This window comes from Phascolarctos cinereus, unplaced genomic scaffold, assembly GCF_003287225.1.
Source record: "Phascolarctos cinereus isolate Bilbo 61053 unplaced genomic scaffold, phaCin_HiC Scaffold_4;HRSCAF=312, whole genome shotgun sequence".
Taxonomy (NCBI): Eukaryota; Metazoa; Chordata; class Mammalia; order Diprotodontia; family Phascolarctidae; genus Phascolarctos; species Phascolarctos cinereus.
Genome location: NW_027555847.1, coordinates 316,254,745 through 316,268,657, shown reverse-complemented (window position 1 = coordinate 316,268,657; position 13,913 = coordinate 316,254,745). Strand labels below are relative to the sequence as shown.

Genomic DNA, 13,913 nt, shown 5'->3' with positions numbered 1-13,913 from the left:
GTACTAGGTGCTGGGGCTATAAAGACAAAAAATAGTTCTTGCAATCAGGCTTACATTCTACCAGTGGGATACAGGTATTATTAATGGCAATAATAATAATAATAAAATAGCCAACATTTACATAGTGCCAGGTACCATACTAGGTACTTGCAGTTATAATCTCATTTCATCCTCACAACAACCTATTATTATCCCTATTTTACAGATGAGGAAACTGAGGCAAACAGGGGTTAAGTGATTTGCCCTGGGTCACACAGCTAGGAAGTGTTTGAAGCCGTATTTGAACTCAAGTCTTTCTGACTCCAGGCCTGGCACTCTATCCATTCTGCCACCTAGCATAATAATTTCTGGAAAGACAGGGTATTTACAACTGTGAGTATCAGGTCCAGCTTTATTTAGGAGGTGGGACCTGAGCTGTTTGGGAGAACATCCCACAAAGCTTATATAAAAGCAGTGATGGGAGACAGCCTGTCTTACAGAGGGAGCAGCCAGAAGACCAGTTTGGAACATGGTACAGTGGGGGAATCATCTAAAATAAGACTGGAGAGGCAGGTGGGAGGCAGACTGTGAAGGGCTTTAAAAATACAAGGATTTGCATTTTACCCTGGAGGCATAGTGAGCCAATGAAGATTTCTGAGTAGGGGAGTGCCATGATCTGGTGCATGTTTTAGAAATATAGCTTTCACAACTTTGTGTATGGCTATGGGAGGAGAGGAGAGGAGAGGGGATGGGATGGATGTGAGAAATGTTGTAGAAATGTAATAGCACTGCTAAACTATTTTCTACTTCTTGTTTCTCAAAGAAAACACTTCAAAACTGAATCTTTATAATTAAATAAAAGCACCTTATAGATATTAGACTTACCAGCAAAATTAAGGGGTTCCACAGCATAGTATTTCTTCCAATCTTGTCCATAAGTAATATAGTCTAGGTACCAAGGGGCTGCAAGGACCACAGCATACCCGGCCGCTGTTACGTCCGCTAGCTCCTTACGATAAAACTCCTCTTTCCACACTTCAACTATAGTGTCCTGCTTAAGCTAGAAAGATTATAGTATACATTAATGGAATAAGTAGATAAAAATGAATTAAAAAATCACTGGCAGTAGCCAAAAATTCAAACTAATAGGCTTAAATTTTCCTTAAAATGCAAGATATCCCAAAAATCTTAGTGTAGTTGTTTTTTTTAAAAAAAAAACTTGGGGACCAGCTAGGTGGTGCAGTGGACAGAACACCAGCCCTGGAGTCAGGAGGACCCGAGTTCAAATCCAGCCTCGGAAACACAACACTTACTAGCTGTCTGACCCTGGGCAAGTCACTTAACCCCATTGCCTAGTCAAAAAAAAAATTTCCCCTAATTACATATAAAAACAATTTTAAACATTTATTTTGTAAAATTTTAAGCTTCAAATTCTCTTTTTTCTTCCCTCCCCAAAATAAGCAAATTGATATAGGTTATACATGTGCAATTATGCAAAAGATGTTTCAACATTCAGTTAAGCTTCAGTATACTAACTTTACAAGCCTCAAACTGCACTAAGACTTTTCAGATATTCTGTATGTGTGTGTGTATACACGCATATACATACCTACCCTTATTAACTAATCAACATTTATTAAGCACCTACTGTATACACTGCACTGTATTCCTCTCTGAAGATATATAAAGATAAAAAAGCCAGTACCTGCCATCATCCCCAAAATTAGTGCCTACTTTCCTAGTTCTAGGGCTTTAACACTAAGAACTCAGCATAAAGACTAACCCCTGTGCTTGACACATGGGCATAAAGGACTCATGACTGAGTCCCATTCCCACTTCTATCACTCATCTTCCAGTGGAGACTGAAGGTGTCATAACTGTGATAAAAGGTAGATTTGCTAAAAAGCCAGTGGCCTCTGGGAGAGCAATAAAGAATACTAATGATGTTAAATTTCTGTCTTTCATCCCTGCTGAAAGGCACAGATTAAAAACAAGTTTAAGTAAGCAACTTTCAAAGAAACAAATTTCCTTGTTAGGCTGTATAAATCATAAGCAAAAATGCTCTGAGTCTTCCCCACAACGACAAAATTAAGTATTTTCCCTTTTGCTATCTCTCCCTCCTCCCCTGAGTCTCTTAACAGAAAAAACAAATACTAGATACTGCTTACTTCAACTTGACAGTCAATACAGCAAAGGCTGTATGATGGAGGAAGAAGGACAGCCCTTCAGTGGCTCCCTAGGGTCACATGATTATGCCAGTGTGGATAAACCCTCTGATAATGCAGATCACACCCCCTCTACACCTTAGTAGAGTTGCTATGGGCAAAATGGTCATGACCCTACTACCCTTAACTTGGTGATGACCCACAGCATAAAATACAGATGCCTTATCCTGGTATTTTTGAGAACCTTTGCAATCTGGCTCTTGCATTTAAAGACTTCTTTCAGTCAAGCAGCAAACAATCATTAAGTGTCTACCAAGTTGCAGACACTGTGCTAAGCACCAAAGATACAGAGACTACATTGAACTAGTCACTTGCCTTCTACATTCTGCAGGATTCTACTCTCTTCCCATGCATCTATTCCATGAGCTGGCCAAAGTGGACAACTAAAGGTTCCCTGAACCCCTCCTATCCTTTCCCCCTTCTGCATTTGCTTAGGCTGTCCCTCTTACCTGGCATACTCTCTCTTCTTCTTTACCCTTTCCTTTAAGGTCCAGCTTAGGAGCCACATCCTTCAGGAAGCCTCCTCTGAGTCACCTCCAATTGAAAGTAATCTCTCCTTTCTCACACTGAACTTTATCTAGCCCCTTCTCCCTTGCTGCCTCAATCATATTTATATGTGTACAGGTCTTACCTCTGTTGTTGGATTGTAAGAACTTATGCTTTACATCTTTGTACTCCCAGGGCCTCGTTTATAGTTAGGGATAAAGACAGGAACTCTGTCTTTTTTCATTTCACTGGTATAGAGAACTCCTGGTACACCTTTCAGGTGAAGAAACTCCCCTCTCCCAGTGCAGACTGGCCCTTTCTTTGCAACTCATAATCTTAGAGATTACCCTAGAACTCTAAGAGATTAAATGAATTTTCCAGGACCACAGTGTCAGCATTTGAACCCAGGTCTTCTTGGTTTTGAGGATGACTTTCTATCCACTGGGCCATTCTGCCTCTCTGCTTATGTTAATACTTATCATGACTTCTTTCAATCCATCCCAATGATTGCATTGATTAGGATAGGGATGGGGATTGTTATTTCTTTGATGTAAGAAGCTCTCTTTGAGGCACTAACTCTCCCAGTGCATGCTGGCACCTTCTCTGTGACTTAAGCAATTGACCAGGGGATGAGAGGTTAAGTAACTGTCCAGGGTCACTCAGCCAATACATACCAATAGGCGAAAGTTGAACCCTCATCTTCCTCTCTTTGATGCCAACTCCCTATCCACTGTCACAGTTTCTCAACTGCACACACACACACGCTAATAGAAAAGCAAAAAATCTGGCAATAAATAAGACTTGGAATGCAGATCAATATCCATTTTAACATATGGATCTTACCTTTACTCCATTATCAAAAACTTCTTGCCAGACCATGTATCCTTTGTTTGTCGATGAAACGATATCTATAAGCCTAACATCAAAAAAAAAAAATTGGTCACAAGAGCCATTTGAGGTCATGCTGATCAAGTTTAATAGCATTAGAAACCTGTCCCTTTTCTATTACAGATTAACCTTAGACATAAGAAATGATGTATTCCTCTCTGAAGATATAAAATCTATTAGTGGATTACAAGGAAATCTGAGGTTGGTGAAATTTGGGAGTCGAGAAGATTTCTCTCCAAGATCTCATCCACTCCCATGGTTTTAATTTATCCCTTCAAAGCAGCCTAGCTAAGTCCAGAGAGACCTATCAGCAAGAGCTGTTAAGTAGGTGAAGAATTTTTCAAGGTCAGTGAAATAGGTAAAGTTAAGTGGAATCCTCAGTCCTGGGATAGAAAGGCATTGGGGGGGGGTGCAGCTAGGTGGCGCAGTGGATAGAGCACCAGCCCTGGATTCAGGAAGACCTGAGTTCAAATCTGGCCTCAGACACATAACACTTACTAGCTGTGTGACCCTGGGCAAGAAACTTAACCCCCACTGCCCAACCAAAAAAAGAAAAAGAGAGAAAGGCATAAGGGGAAGACAGATAGTTCTGAGAATATGAATTTGATTGTCAAGTCTATCTTTCCCTCCATTTCTCATCACAGCCCTGGGGATCATATTTCCAATTGCCTGGAGGAGAGTCCCACCTTAATATACCACTAGAGTCTCAAATTCGAGGCGTCTACACTTGAACTCATCATCACCTCCACCACAATAAGGGGGCCCCTAGCCTCTCTATCTCTTCTCTTTTACTTCATATATCTAACCAGGGGGTGGGGGACTTGAAGTCTCCAGGCCACATATGGCCCTCTGGGTCCTCAAGCGCAGCCAGCCTTGAGGCCAAAGGTTCCCCACCCCTAAAACGGTTGGCAAATCCTATCAATTCCACCTCTGCAGTATTTCTCAAATTGGATGGTCCAGTTGAAATGGGACAGTTCCACTACTGTAGCTAATCACAATAGGTCACGAAAGAAATGCCAAAAGATCTGTCTTCCTTTCAGTTTCAGGATGATCTGGCTCCACCAGTTCTCATACCAAACTTTCTTTAAGTCCATTTTCCACTCAACTACTCTTTTTCCTCTTCTGTAAAGTCATACTGTATGTATCTTCTATAACACTGAACAACTGGGTTTGTACTCTAAAAAGATCTTTACTGGGAAAAAAGATTAAATATTTATTGGCTGAGGTAATTTTTTGTTTTTTATTTTTGGGTTTTTTTTTTTTGCTTTTGCCTTCACTGTGGCATCTTTTACATTGGTTAAACTTCTCTAAGAAACGGTTAACAGTCGATGTAATAATAGCAATAGCAAGCATTTACATAGCACTTTAAGGTTTGCTTAAGTGCCTTACAAAGAGTATCATATTTTATCCTCACAACAATCCTGGGAGGTATACCCATTTTACAGATGAAGAAACAGAAGCAGACAGTGGTTAAGTGACTAGCCCAGTTTCCCAGAGCTAATAAATGGCTAAGGTTAGATTTGAACTCAAGTCTTCTTGACTCCAGGCCAAGAGCTCTGTCCACTGAACCACCTACAGGCCTCAGCTTCACTTCTATGTATACTTTTATGTTTTCATGTTTTCTATTTTTAAGTTTTGGTAGCTTGTTTAAATGCACAAGGACAGAGATGCTAAAGGCACATTCTTTGTCTTTTTGTCTTCTACTGTGGCACTGATCTTGAAACTTGCCTCAGCCAGTTGGGTGATGTGCACACCCACAGGGGGCTGATCTGAATGGCCTCGCACGTTAGTAACCAGTCACTTCCTGTTTCAGATATAGTCAATTGCATGGTTCTTTTTTTTGGCTATTCAGTCCTTGTCAACAACTTTCAAAATCTCTTCTTAGAATAATAGCTCACATCTAGGTAGTACTTTAAGGTTTGCTAAGTACTTTAGACACATTATCTTGGGAGAAAGTGAGTTGTGAGGCTTCTGAGTAGTCTACAAGCCTCTGTCATTTCTATAGTTTGAACCATCTTTCCCAACTTCTTGTTGATGCTACTGTCTTTCCCTGCAGTAGTATATTTTTTTACATTTGATTTTTATTTTTTCTCAATTACATGTAAATAAAAATTTTTTTAACATTCATTTTTTAAAAATTTGAGTTCCCATGGAGTTTAAATGCATATTGAAGTATGCTATTTGCTTTTTTTCCTTCTGTTGTGTTTTGTTTCCTCTTTCTTGTGGTTCCTCCTATTAGTTCTAATTCTTCCTTACAACATCACTAATGTGAAAATAAGTTTAATAGGAATGTATACATACAGCCTATATGAGATTGCACGCGTCTTGGGAAGGGAGATGCGGAGGGAGGGGGAGAAAAATTTGAAACTCAAAAAAGCTTATGGAAGTGATTTGTTGATAAAACAAAATAAATTATTAAAAAAAATTTTAGTTCTAAATTCTCTCCTTCCTCTCCCCCCTCCTTGAGAAGGCAAGCAATTTGATATAGATTATACACATACAGTCAAGCCTCGTAGCTATATTTCAATAAAGCTAAGATTCAGGCACTCTATGAAGCCCACACATAGTACCAAAGTTAAATGATTATTTGTAGATAATCAAAGAAGCACATGATTCTCAGAACTATCTGTCTTCCCTTTATGCCTTTCTATCCCAGGACTGAGCACTCCACTTAACTTTACCTATTTCACTGACCTTGAAAAATTCTTCACCTACTTAACAGTTTTTGTTAATAGGTCTCTTTGGACTTAGCTAGGCTGCTTTGAAGGGATAACTTAAAGCCATGGGAGTGGATGAGATCTTGGAGAGAAATCTTCTCAACTCCCAAATTTCACCAACCTCCGATTTCCTTGTAATCCACCAATGGAGCACGGAGTAAGAAGAGGGGAAACCCTAGACTGATGCACACAGTTGGTCTTCCCTGGGGACTATCTCCTGAGAATTTTACAAAATGTATAGTTGAGGGGCAGCTATGTGGCACAGTGGATAGAGCACTGGCCCTGCAGTCAGGAGGACCTGAGTTCAATTCCGAAATCAGATATATAACACTTATTAGCTGTGTGACTCTGGGCAAGTCACTTAATCCCAATAATCTCACAAAAAGAAAAAAAAATGTATGGCTGAAACCAAGAGAGAGATGAGGCATTCAAATAACTTACCTCTGAATATAGTAAGATTCAAGTTTCCTATAATCTTTACCAAAGCTTTGCTCCTTCATGAATTCTGTCACAAATGGGTTTGATTCCCTTAAAAAAAATAGTTAATTTAATTTGGCTCTCATATTTAAAAGAGAAAAAGACATTTCCCTATATGGACATCACCATAAAGTTTTATTTTTTAAAGTGTCACTTTAAACATTGCAAATACATTTATAAATACCCATCATGACTGCCTCTTTCAACACTTACAGACTTAAACTGTAAAAAAAATTGTGCAAAGTAAAATTGACCTAAAAACCTTTCTTGGTTAGTTATTGTAGTTTTTAATGCTTTTCCTTGAAGATAACTCTTTCAATTCCTCCTCAAATCCAAGGAGATTTCAAAGACCTTAAGAAAAACCCCACACAACTTTTAACTCATTTTATGGAAGCAATTCTATGATCTTCAATTAGCCAAAAACAAAAATCCACTTAACAAAAAATGCACAAGAGAAAAAAGTTCAAAAGTGGACAGAGAAATAAATTAGATATACTCTTTAAAACAAATTATCTTATAAGAGTATCAAAGATAATCTTTTTCTTTGCTTTTTAAAAATTTTCATGATTTTTAAATTTAGTTCATACTACAAAAAAAAGAAAATGATTATCCAAAAATTCAATTTAAAAACTATTCACTGCCTCTGCTGCCTTGTATTGGTGATACAAGTCTAAAGAAGAAATCAAACCATTTCCTTCCCTAAGAAGTTTATGACCAATTTCTCAGCATCTTGATTCTGCTTTGTAAGCTGTCCCTCACCCCACAGGATCAGAATGCATGTTTTAGGATAGGATGCACCTTCTAGAATTGGGGTGGAGGGATTTTTTGGAGGATTTAGATTATTCAAAACCTGTTCTCACAATGCCAAGCCTCTCATAACTGCATCAAAGACAGTAGTTTAGAAAATGAAGTTGATTTTAAAGAAGTCATACCAACAGTCAAAGTCTACTTCATCTCCTCCCAAATGGATGTACTCTTCTGGAAACACTCTGCTAATTTCTTTGAAAAACTTCGACATGAACTCATAGGTTGTATTCAAAATAGGATTTACAGGCCCAAAAGAATTAGTCTTCTCTGATCCTTGATAACAAGGTGTCAAGAGGTCTTTCTGACCTGCAATCAAAGAATTCAGACACTCTCTTAATGAAGCTCTTCATCCAAAGGAAGTAGTTCTATTCTTTCTATAAGACTCTAGTGGCTTCAATTTCTAAAGTATTTTGTTGACCAGTGGAGGGCAATGAAGATGGTGAAGGAGCTTAACTTGATGTCATATAAAAAGCATTAAGTTCAAATCTGGCCTCAGACACTTGGCACTTACTAGCTGTATGACCCTGGCCAAGTCACTTAACCCCGATTGCCTCACCAAAAAAAAAAAAGCATTAAAAGAAGGAAAAGAGAGCAGAGGAGAACCAGGGGTGCTGTTAAGTTGAAAGAGCCTTTATTAAGCACTTGCTACGTTCCAGGCCCTATGGTGGGTGCTGGAGACACACATATAAAAGGGAGTGAAGTGCCTGCCTTCAAAGAGCTTGGAATTTCACTAGAGGAATATGAGAAATACAAAATAAATACCAAGTGATTTTGAGGAGAGCTGGATCAGGAAAGGCTTCTTTAAGGATATGATAGTGGAGCTGAGCTTTAAAGGGTAAGCATCTCAGACACACAGCTCCTGCTTATGAGAAGGCCCCAAGGCAGGAGATAATAGAATGTGGTATATAGGGAAAAGTTTATAAGTACCTGGTAAAGGAGAAGGATTTAATGAATAATCAACTTGAAAAGATGGCTGGGGCAAGATTTGGAAAATTTGTTCATTATGGGGTTAAGATTTTGAAGGAAGAAGAAAGAAAACTGGATTCAGGAGGACCTGAGTTCAAATCTGGCCTCAGACACATAACACTCACTAACTGTGTGACTCTGGGTAAGTCACTTTAACCCCAATTGCCTCACCAAAAAAAAAAAAAAGAAGGAAGAAAGAAAGAAGAAAAAAAAGGAAAAAAAAGAAAAAAAAAGAAGAAAGAAAAGTTTGATTATGGTAGGTGCCCTAAGCAATGTTTTGGGAATCTGATACACCAGAAGGATGAGAGTGATTCCAACAAAGGGCTGAACAAATACAGTTTTGTTTTGTTTTGGTTTCTGAAACCACATCTTATTAGAAATGAGTGCTGCCTCAGGGAGAACAAAATAAGAGGGGATTATAAAATTAACTATACAATTAAAAATAATTAAAAATTAGGGGATTACAAAATTATAAAAATGACTTGAAAGAAGTTCAGATTGTGATTTCTCTGAAGTCATGAAAAACACAAACTTTTTACCTTTTCCCCAAGAGATCGTATGGCCTGGAGTATCAAATTCTGGGATAACTCTGATTCCTCGTAATCGAGCGTGTTCAATCACAATTGAGATATCCGCTTGAGAATAAATATGGGCATAAGAATAGGCTCCCTGTATAAGTTATAGTTATTAAAGTTAAAATCCATAAAGTTGGTTCAAATGTCCTTTATCAGTAATCCAATTTTACTGTTCTTTTTATTTAATATTTTATTTTCCCCAATTATATGTAAAAACAATGTATAACATTCATTTTTTTAAACTGCTGAGTTCCAAATTCTTTCCCCTCCTTCCTTCCCTCCACCCCCACAATGAGAAAGCAAACAATTTGATATATATTCCAATTTTTACTTCAAAAAAGTGACAAATAATTTTATTTTTTCAAATAACTCAACATGCTAGATAAGAGGTTCCCAGACATATTTGACCTACTGCCCCCTTTTTAAAAAAAAATTACTCAGTGCCTCCCTGGAAATCTTTAACCCTTTAATGTTGTTTTGAAATTTGCATTATTTCAAAAAAATATAATTTTTTTTAAATGACACAACTTAAATTTAGTAACTTATTGTAAATTTGTGGGATTTTTCCTGCATTGAGATTTTGATGATTGCATCATGTAACCGTATAGTACAACATTGTAAACAAATCATTACATACACACGTATTCCTATCAATGCATGCTGGACTTCCCAACAATGCCTGACACCCTTGCCTGCCAAAACTTGCTTGTTAAGTCTCGTAGGTGGACTTGACCACTGATTGGTTATAACTTGCATTTTGTGTGTTTATTTGGAAAATAATGTAATCACTATCACCTTATTATACAACAGATGAAATATGTACAAATGGTTTTTCAAACTTTTCTTCTCTTCCCTTCTTTTCATATGCTTCCACCACTCCCTTATTTTTATTCAACATCCCTCAATTGTACCAGAGGCAACTACTGCCCCCTTGGATCCTTCCAGCGCCCCCAAGGGGGCAGTATTGCCCACTTTGGGAACCTCTGTGTATGGTCCTCTAACAACACTTGTATTCTTTATTTTAAAATACATATTGCAAAAGGTGACAGAAGAAGAAAGTCTGCTATGAGAATTTCTTCTAAATCATGTCATTGTCTTTTCACTATTTTAGACAATCATAGTTTTACTAAAATATCTGCCCAACCATCCCCAACCACTGTCTTCTGTTTTCTGGAATGCTTCCCAGCTCACCCCTACTATCCAGAAAGCAAAGTGAAAAAAGACTTAAATGTCCTTGGTCACAAATAACTGGCTTTTAAAACCTTTAAAGATGACCGTATCATACTTCTGCAAATTAATTCACAATCAGAACACAACTTAGAACCCTACCTCCAAAGAATTAACTTGTGTTCGTTGAAAAAGCAAAAATCTACCTTCTCTCCCTCCCCCAATGGAGAATGGGACCTTGTCTAGTCCCGTTGAACAGCCTCTCCCTGTCCTGGATTGTGCAATGCTGCACACTCCTGGCTAGACCCCATCCTCACTGTCCGCAGACCTCTCTGTCTGTCTCTCTAGGCGAATCAGGGCTAGAAAAATGAGACTTTTGCTTGGATTTCCTCCATCAGGGACTAGTCTGGTGTGTTTTCTAGATCTGTTCTGGGAAATTTTAGCAGAGAGCTCACAGTTTTTCTTCCTGATACTCTGCCATTTTGGCTCTACCTTCTTGAGCACTTCTATTGCCTCCTCTTTGAGGAAGAAGGAATATTTCTTAGAGTGACTGCTATGGTTCCAGCAATCCTCTCCCTAAGATAGACCGGTCGAGTACTAAGATGATGCATTTTAAAGCATGACAACTTGCTATTTCTTAAAGCAACTGTGATTACCTGCCAGTGGTAAACTGTCATATTTATTTTTACATGGCTGATTTCTGTTATTCATAAATAGCTCTGGTTGTTCATTTAATTAAAAGTTTTATTTTATTTGCATTTCCCCCAGAATTTATTTAAAATAAAAGCTAATTTTATAAGTTCCAAACAATAAATACCTAAAGCTACAATCTAATAAAAACAAATGCAAAGTAGACAGCTACTGTAAGTTGTGAATTCATACATAAAAGGGATCATTTAGGATTCTAATTCATAAGCATACTATAATAAAGAGCTCTGTAGACAGAATAATTGATAAATTACTCACTTTCTCGCTTAAGTCTGGAAAAGCCATACTCTGATACGGGAAGGAATTGTCATCCACTATATGCCAATGCAGAACATTTAATTTATTAAATGCCATGGCATCCTGTAAAGGAATAGATTCAAAATTATTCTTTGTACATGTCAGGCAGCATCTAAAATGCATTGTGGATTTCTCCCTGTGTTTCTGTGATTTCCGTGTGTGTGTGTGTGTGTGTGTGTGTGCGCGTGTATCTATAGATATAGACACACACACACACATATGTGTATATACACATTCTTTTAGAGAATACACTTATTAGCTTTGTGATCCTGGGCAAGTCACTTCACCCTGTTTGCCTCAGTTCCTACATCTGTAAAAGGAGCTGGAGAAAAAAAAAATGTCAAGCTACTCCAGTATCTTTGCAAGAAAATCCCAAATAGGGTTAGGAAGGTCAGATATGACTGAAAAATTCCTGAACAATACAAAGGGATACATATGGAAGAGACAAAACACTGATCCTCCAATATAGTTTACATAGATATTACCACTATCACCACCCCAACCACCACTACTGTATAAAGTTCTCCATTACCCTAGACAGGGATCTCAGTCTTTTAAACACAAGAAAACACTTATGTAAACTTCAGTAAGACTGGGAAGTGGGAGGAGGAAGAGCATGTGGAAGAAGGACAGAAAAGCTCTCCCCTCAATCTCTGAAAGTACTACATGAGGATGAGGCAAAGCCCAGCATTGTAACTCAAAAGAGATATGCAAACTTAGGGACATTTTAAAAGAAAACCTTAAAGGAAAAGAAATGCAAAAAACTTTCTAAGGCACTTTGTTTTAGAGCATAAAAATCTATTAGGTCTAACTTGGCTTGCTCATAAAATTTGTGAAAAAATTGGTGAAAAAGAACAAAAAAAATTCTCAGAGAAAAACAACATGACTTTCCAATTTCTTCTGGGCCTTCATGGGCACATCTTAAAGACACATAACAGAGGATAAAGAAATCACAAGTGAGAATTGTAAAAATGTCTTAAAACAGGACAAAGCCTAAAGCAGCACTGGGGCTATTGGGCACAGGAGTCCTCAAGCTAAAGAAGGCTGGGCACTGATGCTCCTATCTGTCACTTACTCTGCTGAAAAAAAGTTAAACCTCCACAGAGCCTGCATAGAACAGTGTCATACTGTGGAATAGGGATAAACTGGGAGTAAGAGGACCCATGCTCAAATCCTAGCTCTACTACCTGTGAGACCTTGTGATTTGACTTTGGGCAAATCATAACCTTCCAGGCCTCAGCTCCTTCTCTCTATAATGACAGAGTTGGAATAGATGCCTCTGAGATTCCTTCCAGCTGTAAATCTGTGACCTACAAACATACTGCTCTAGCTAGTTAAGCTATAGGAACATGTGATAAGCAAGTGGTCTGCAGTATGAAATCTTTCTGCAAGATACAGTGTGATATAGTGGATAGAGTTCTGGATTTGGAGGTCAGAGGCCTGGGTTTGAATCTGGACTCTGACACTAGCTCCTTGACCAGAGGCAAGTCCTTTTCTTTCTCTAAGCCTGCTTACACATCTGTAAAATGGAGGTCCTTATACAACCTAGCTCTTACAAGGTTTCTATAAGGAAAAACACTGTAAACTTTAGAGAGCTATAGAAATTTGAACTATTATGAATGTGAGCTACAGCACCTTGGTATAGTCTAAGAAGTAGAACAAGACAGTAACTTACCAGGGTTGTAAGAATAGTCTTCACTGGCAGAAAGTGTCTGGATGTGTCAATTAAAACTCCTCTATAACCAAACCTTGGAGTGTCAATCACCTCTGACTCATTGATCACATACTATGAATTAAAAAAAAATGCATAGAATTAAAAAAATTCTTTTCCCTTCAACTTGAGCTAAAAATTGGTATTCCTGTTTTGGAAAATAGCAATGCCACCTGGATGAGAGGCAATTTAAGGCTCAACATCACCATCTGAACAAAGTAAACCTTTACTGCCATTACTTTAGATCAACGTTCTCAAAGTCTGGTCTGAAAATCCCAGGGGTTCCCCAAGACCCTTTCAAGGAGTCCTTGAGGTCAAAACTAATTTTATAATAATACTAAGGCATTTTGATTTCTAATATGGTAATATCAATAGATACAATCCATATAACAAAAGCTCTTTGGGGAGGTCCTCAATAATTGGTAAGATCATAAAGGAATTCTGAGGCCAAAGAGATTGAGAATTGCTGCAAACCGATGCATTAGATAAATACTGGGAAAATGAGTCATCCAAATGTCAATATATCTAATAGCTCTTTTCAGGAATGTTCTTTTTTTAATTGACAATTTAAGTTATCAACAAACACAAACATTTCAATAAACAAGGAATAAGAGAAAACTATATAAGAAACAGTGAACTGTGATGTATAAATTTTTTTTTAAAGAAATATAGGGGCAGCTACATGGCACAGTGGATAGAGCTCCAGCCTTGGAGTCAGGAAGGCCTGAGTTCAAATCTGACCTCAGACACTTGAAACTTACTAGCTGTGTGACCTTGGGCAAGTCACTTAACCTCGACTGCCTCACCAAAAAGAAAAAAAAAGAAATATATACATTATACTATAATAAGAAATACAGTATTAGTATATAATAATATAATTATAATTAATATAATACATAATAATATATTT

The 13,913-nt window shown here is 37.8% G+C and overlaps 1 protein-coding gene across 1 annotated transcript in view; it reads right to left on the bottom strand.

Annotated features, from left to right (window-relative positions):
- HEXB (hexosaminidase subunit beta) overlaps positions 1 to 13,913 on the bottom strand; it is a 31,061-nt gene that overhangs the window by 2,842 nt on the left and 14,306 nt on the right. The window contains exons 5-11 of the mRNA XM_020998460.2: positions 12,968 to 13,078; positions 11,254 to 11,355; positions 9,085 to 9,214; positions 7,705 to 7,885; positions 6,737 to 6,823; positions 3,534 to 3,606; positions 865 to 1,039 (exon numbers count right to left, since the gene is read on the bottom strand). Of these exons, the coding sequence (XP_020854119.1) occupies positions 865 to 1,039; positions 3,534 to 3,606; positions 6,737 to 6,823; positions 7,705 to 7,885; positions 9,085 to 9,214; positions 11,254 to 11,355; positions 12,968 to 13,078 (859 nt within the window). The remainder of the gene's footprint in view (positions 1 to 864; positions 1,040 to 3,533; positions 3,607 to 6,736; positions 6,824 to 7,704; positions 7,886 to 9,084; positions 9,215 to 11,253; positions 11,356 to 12,967; positions 13,079 to 13,913) is intronic.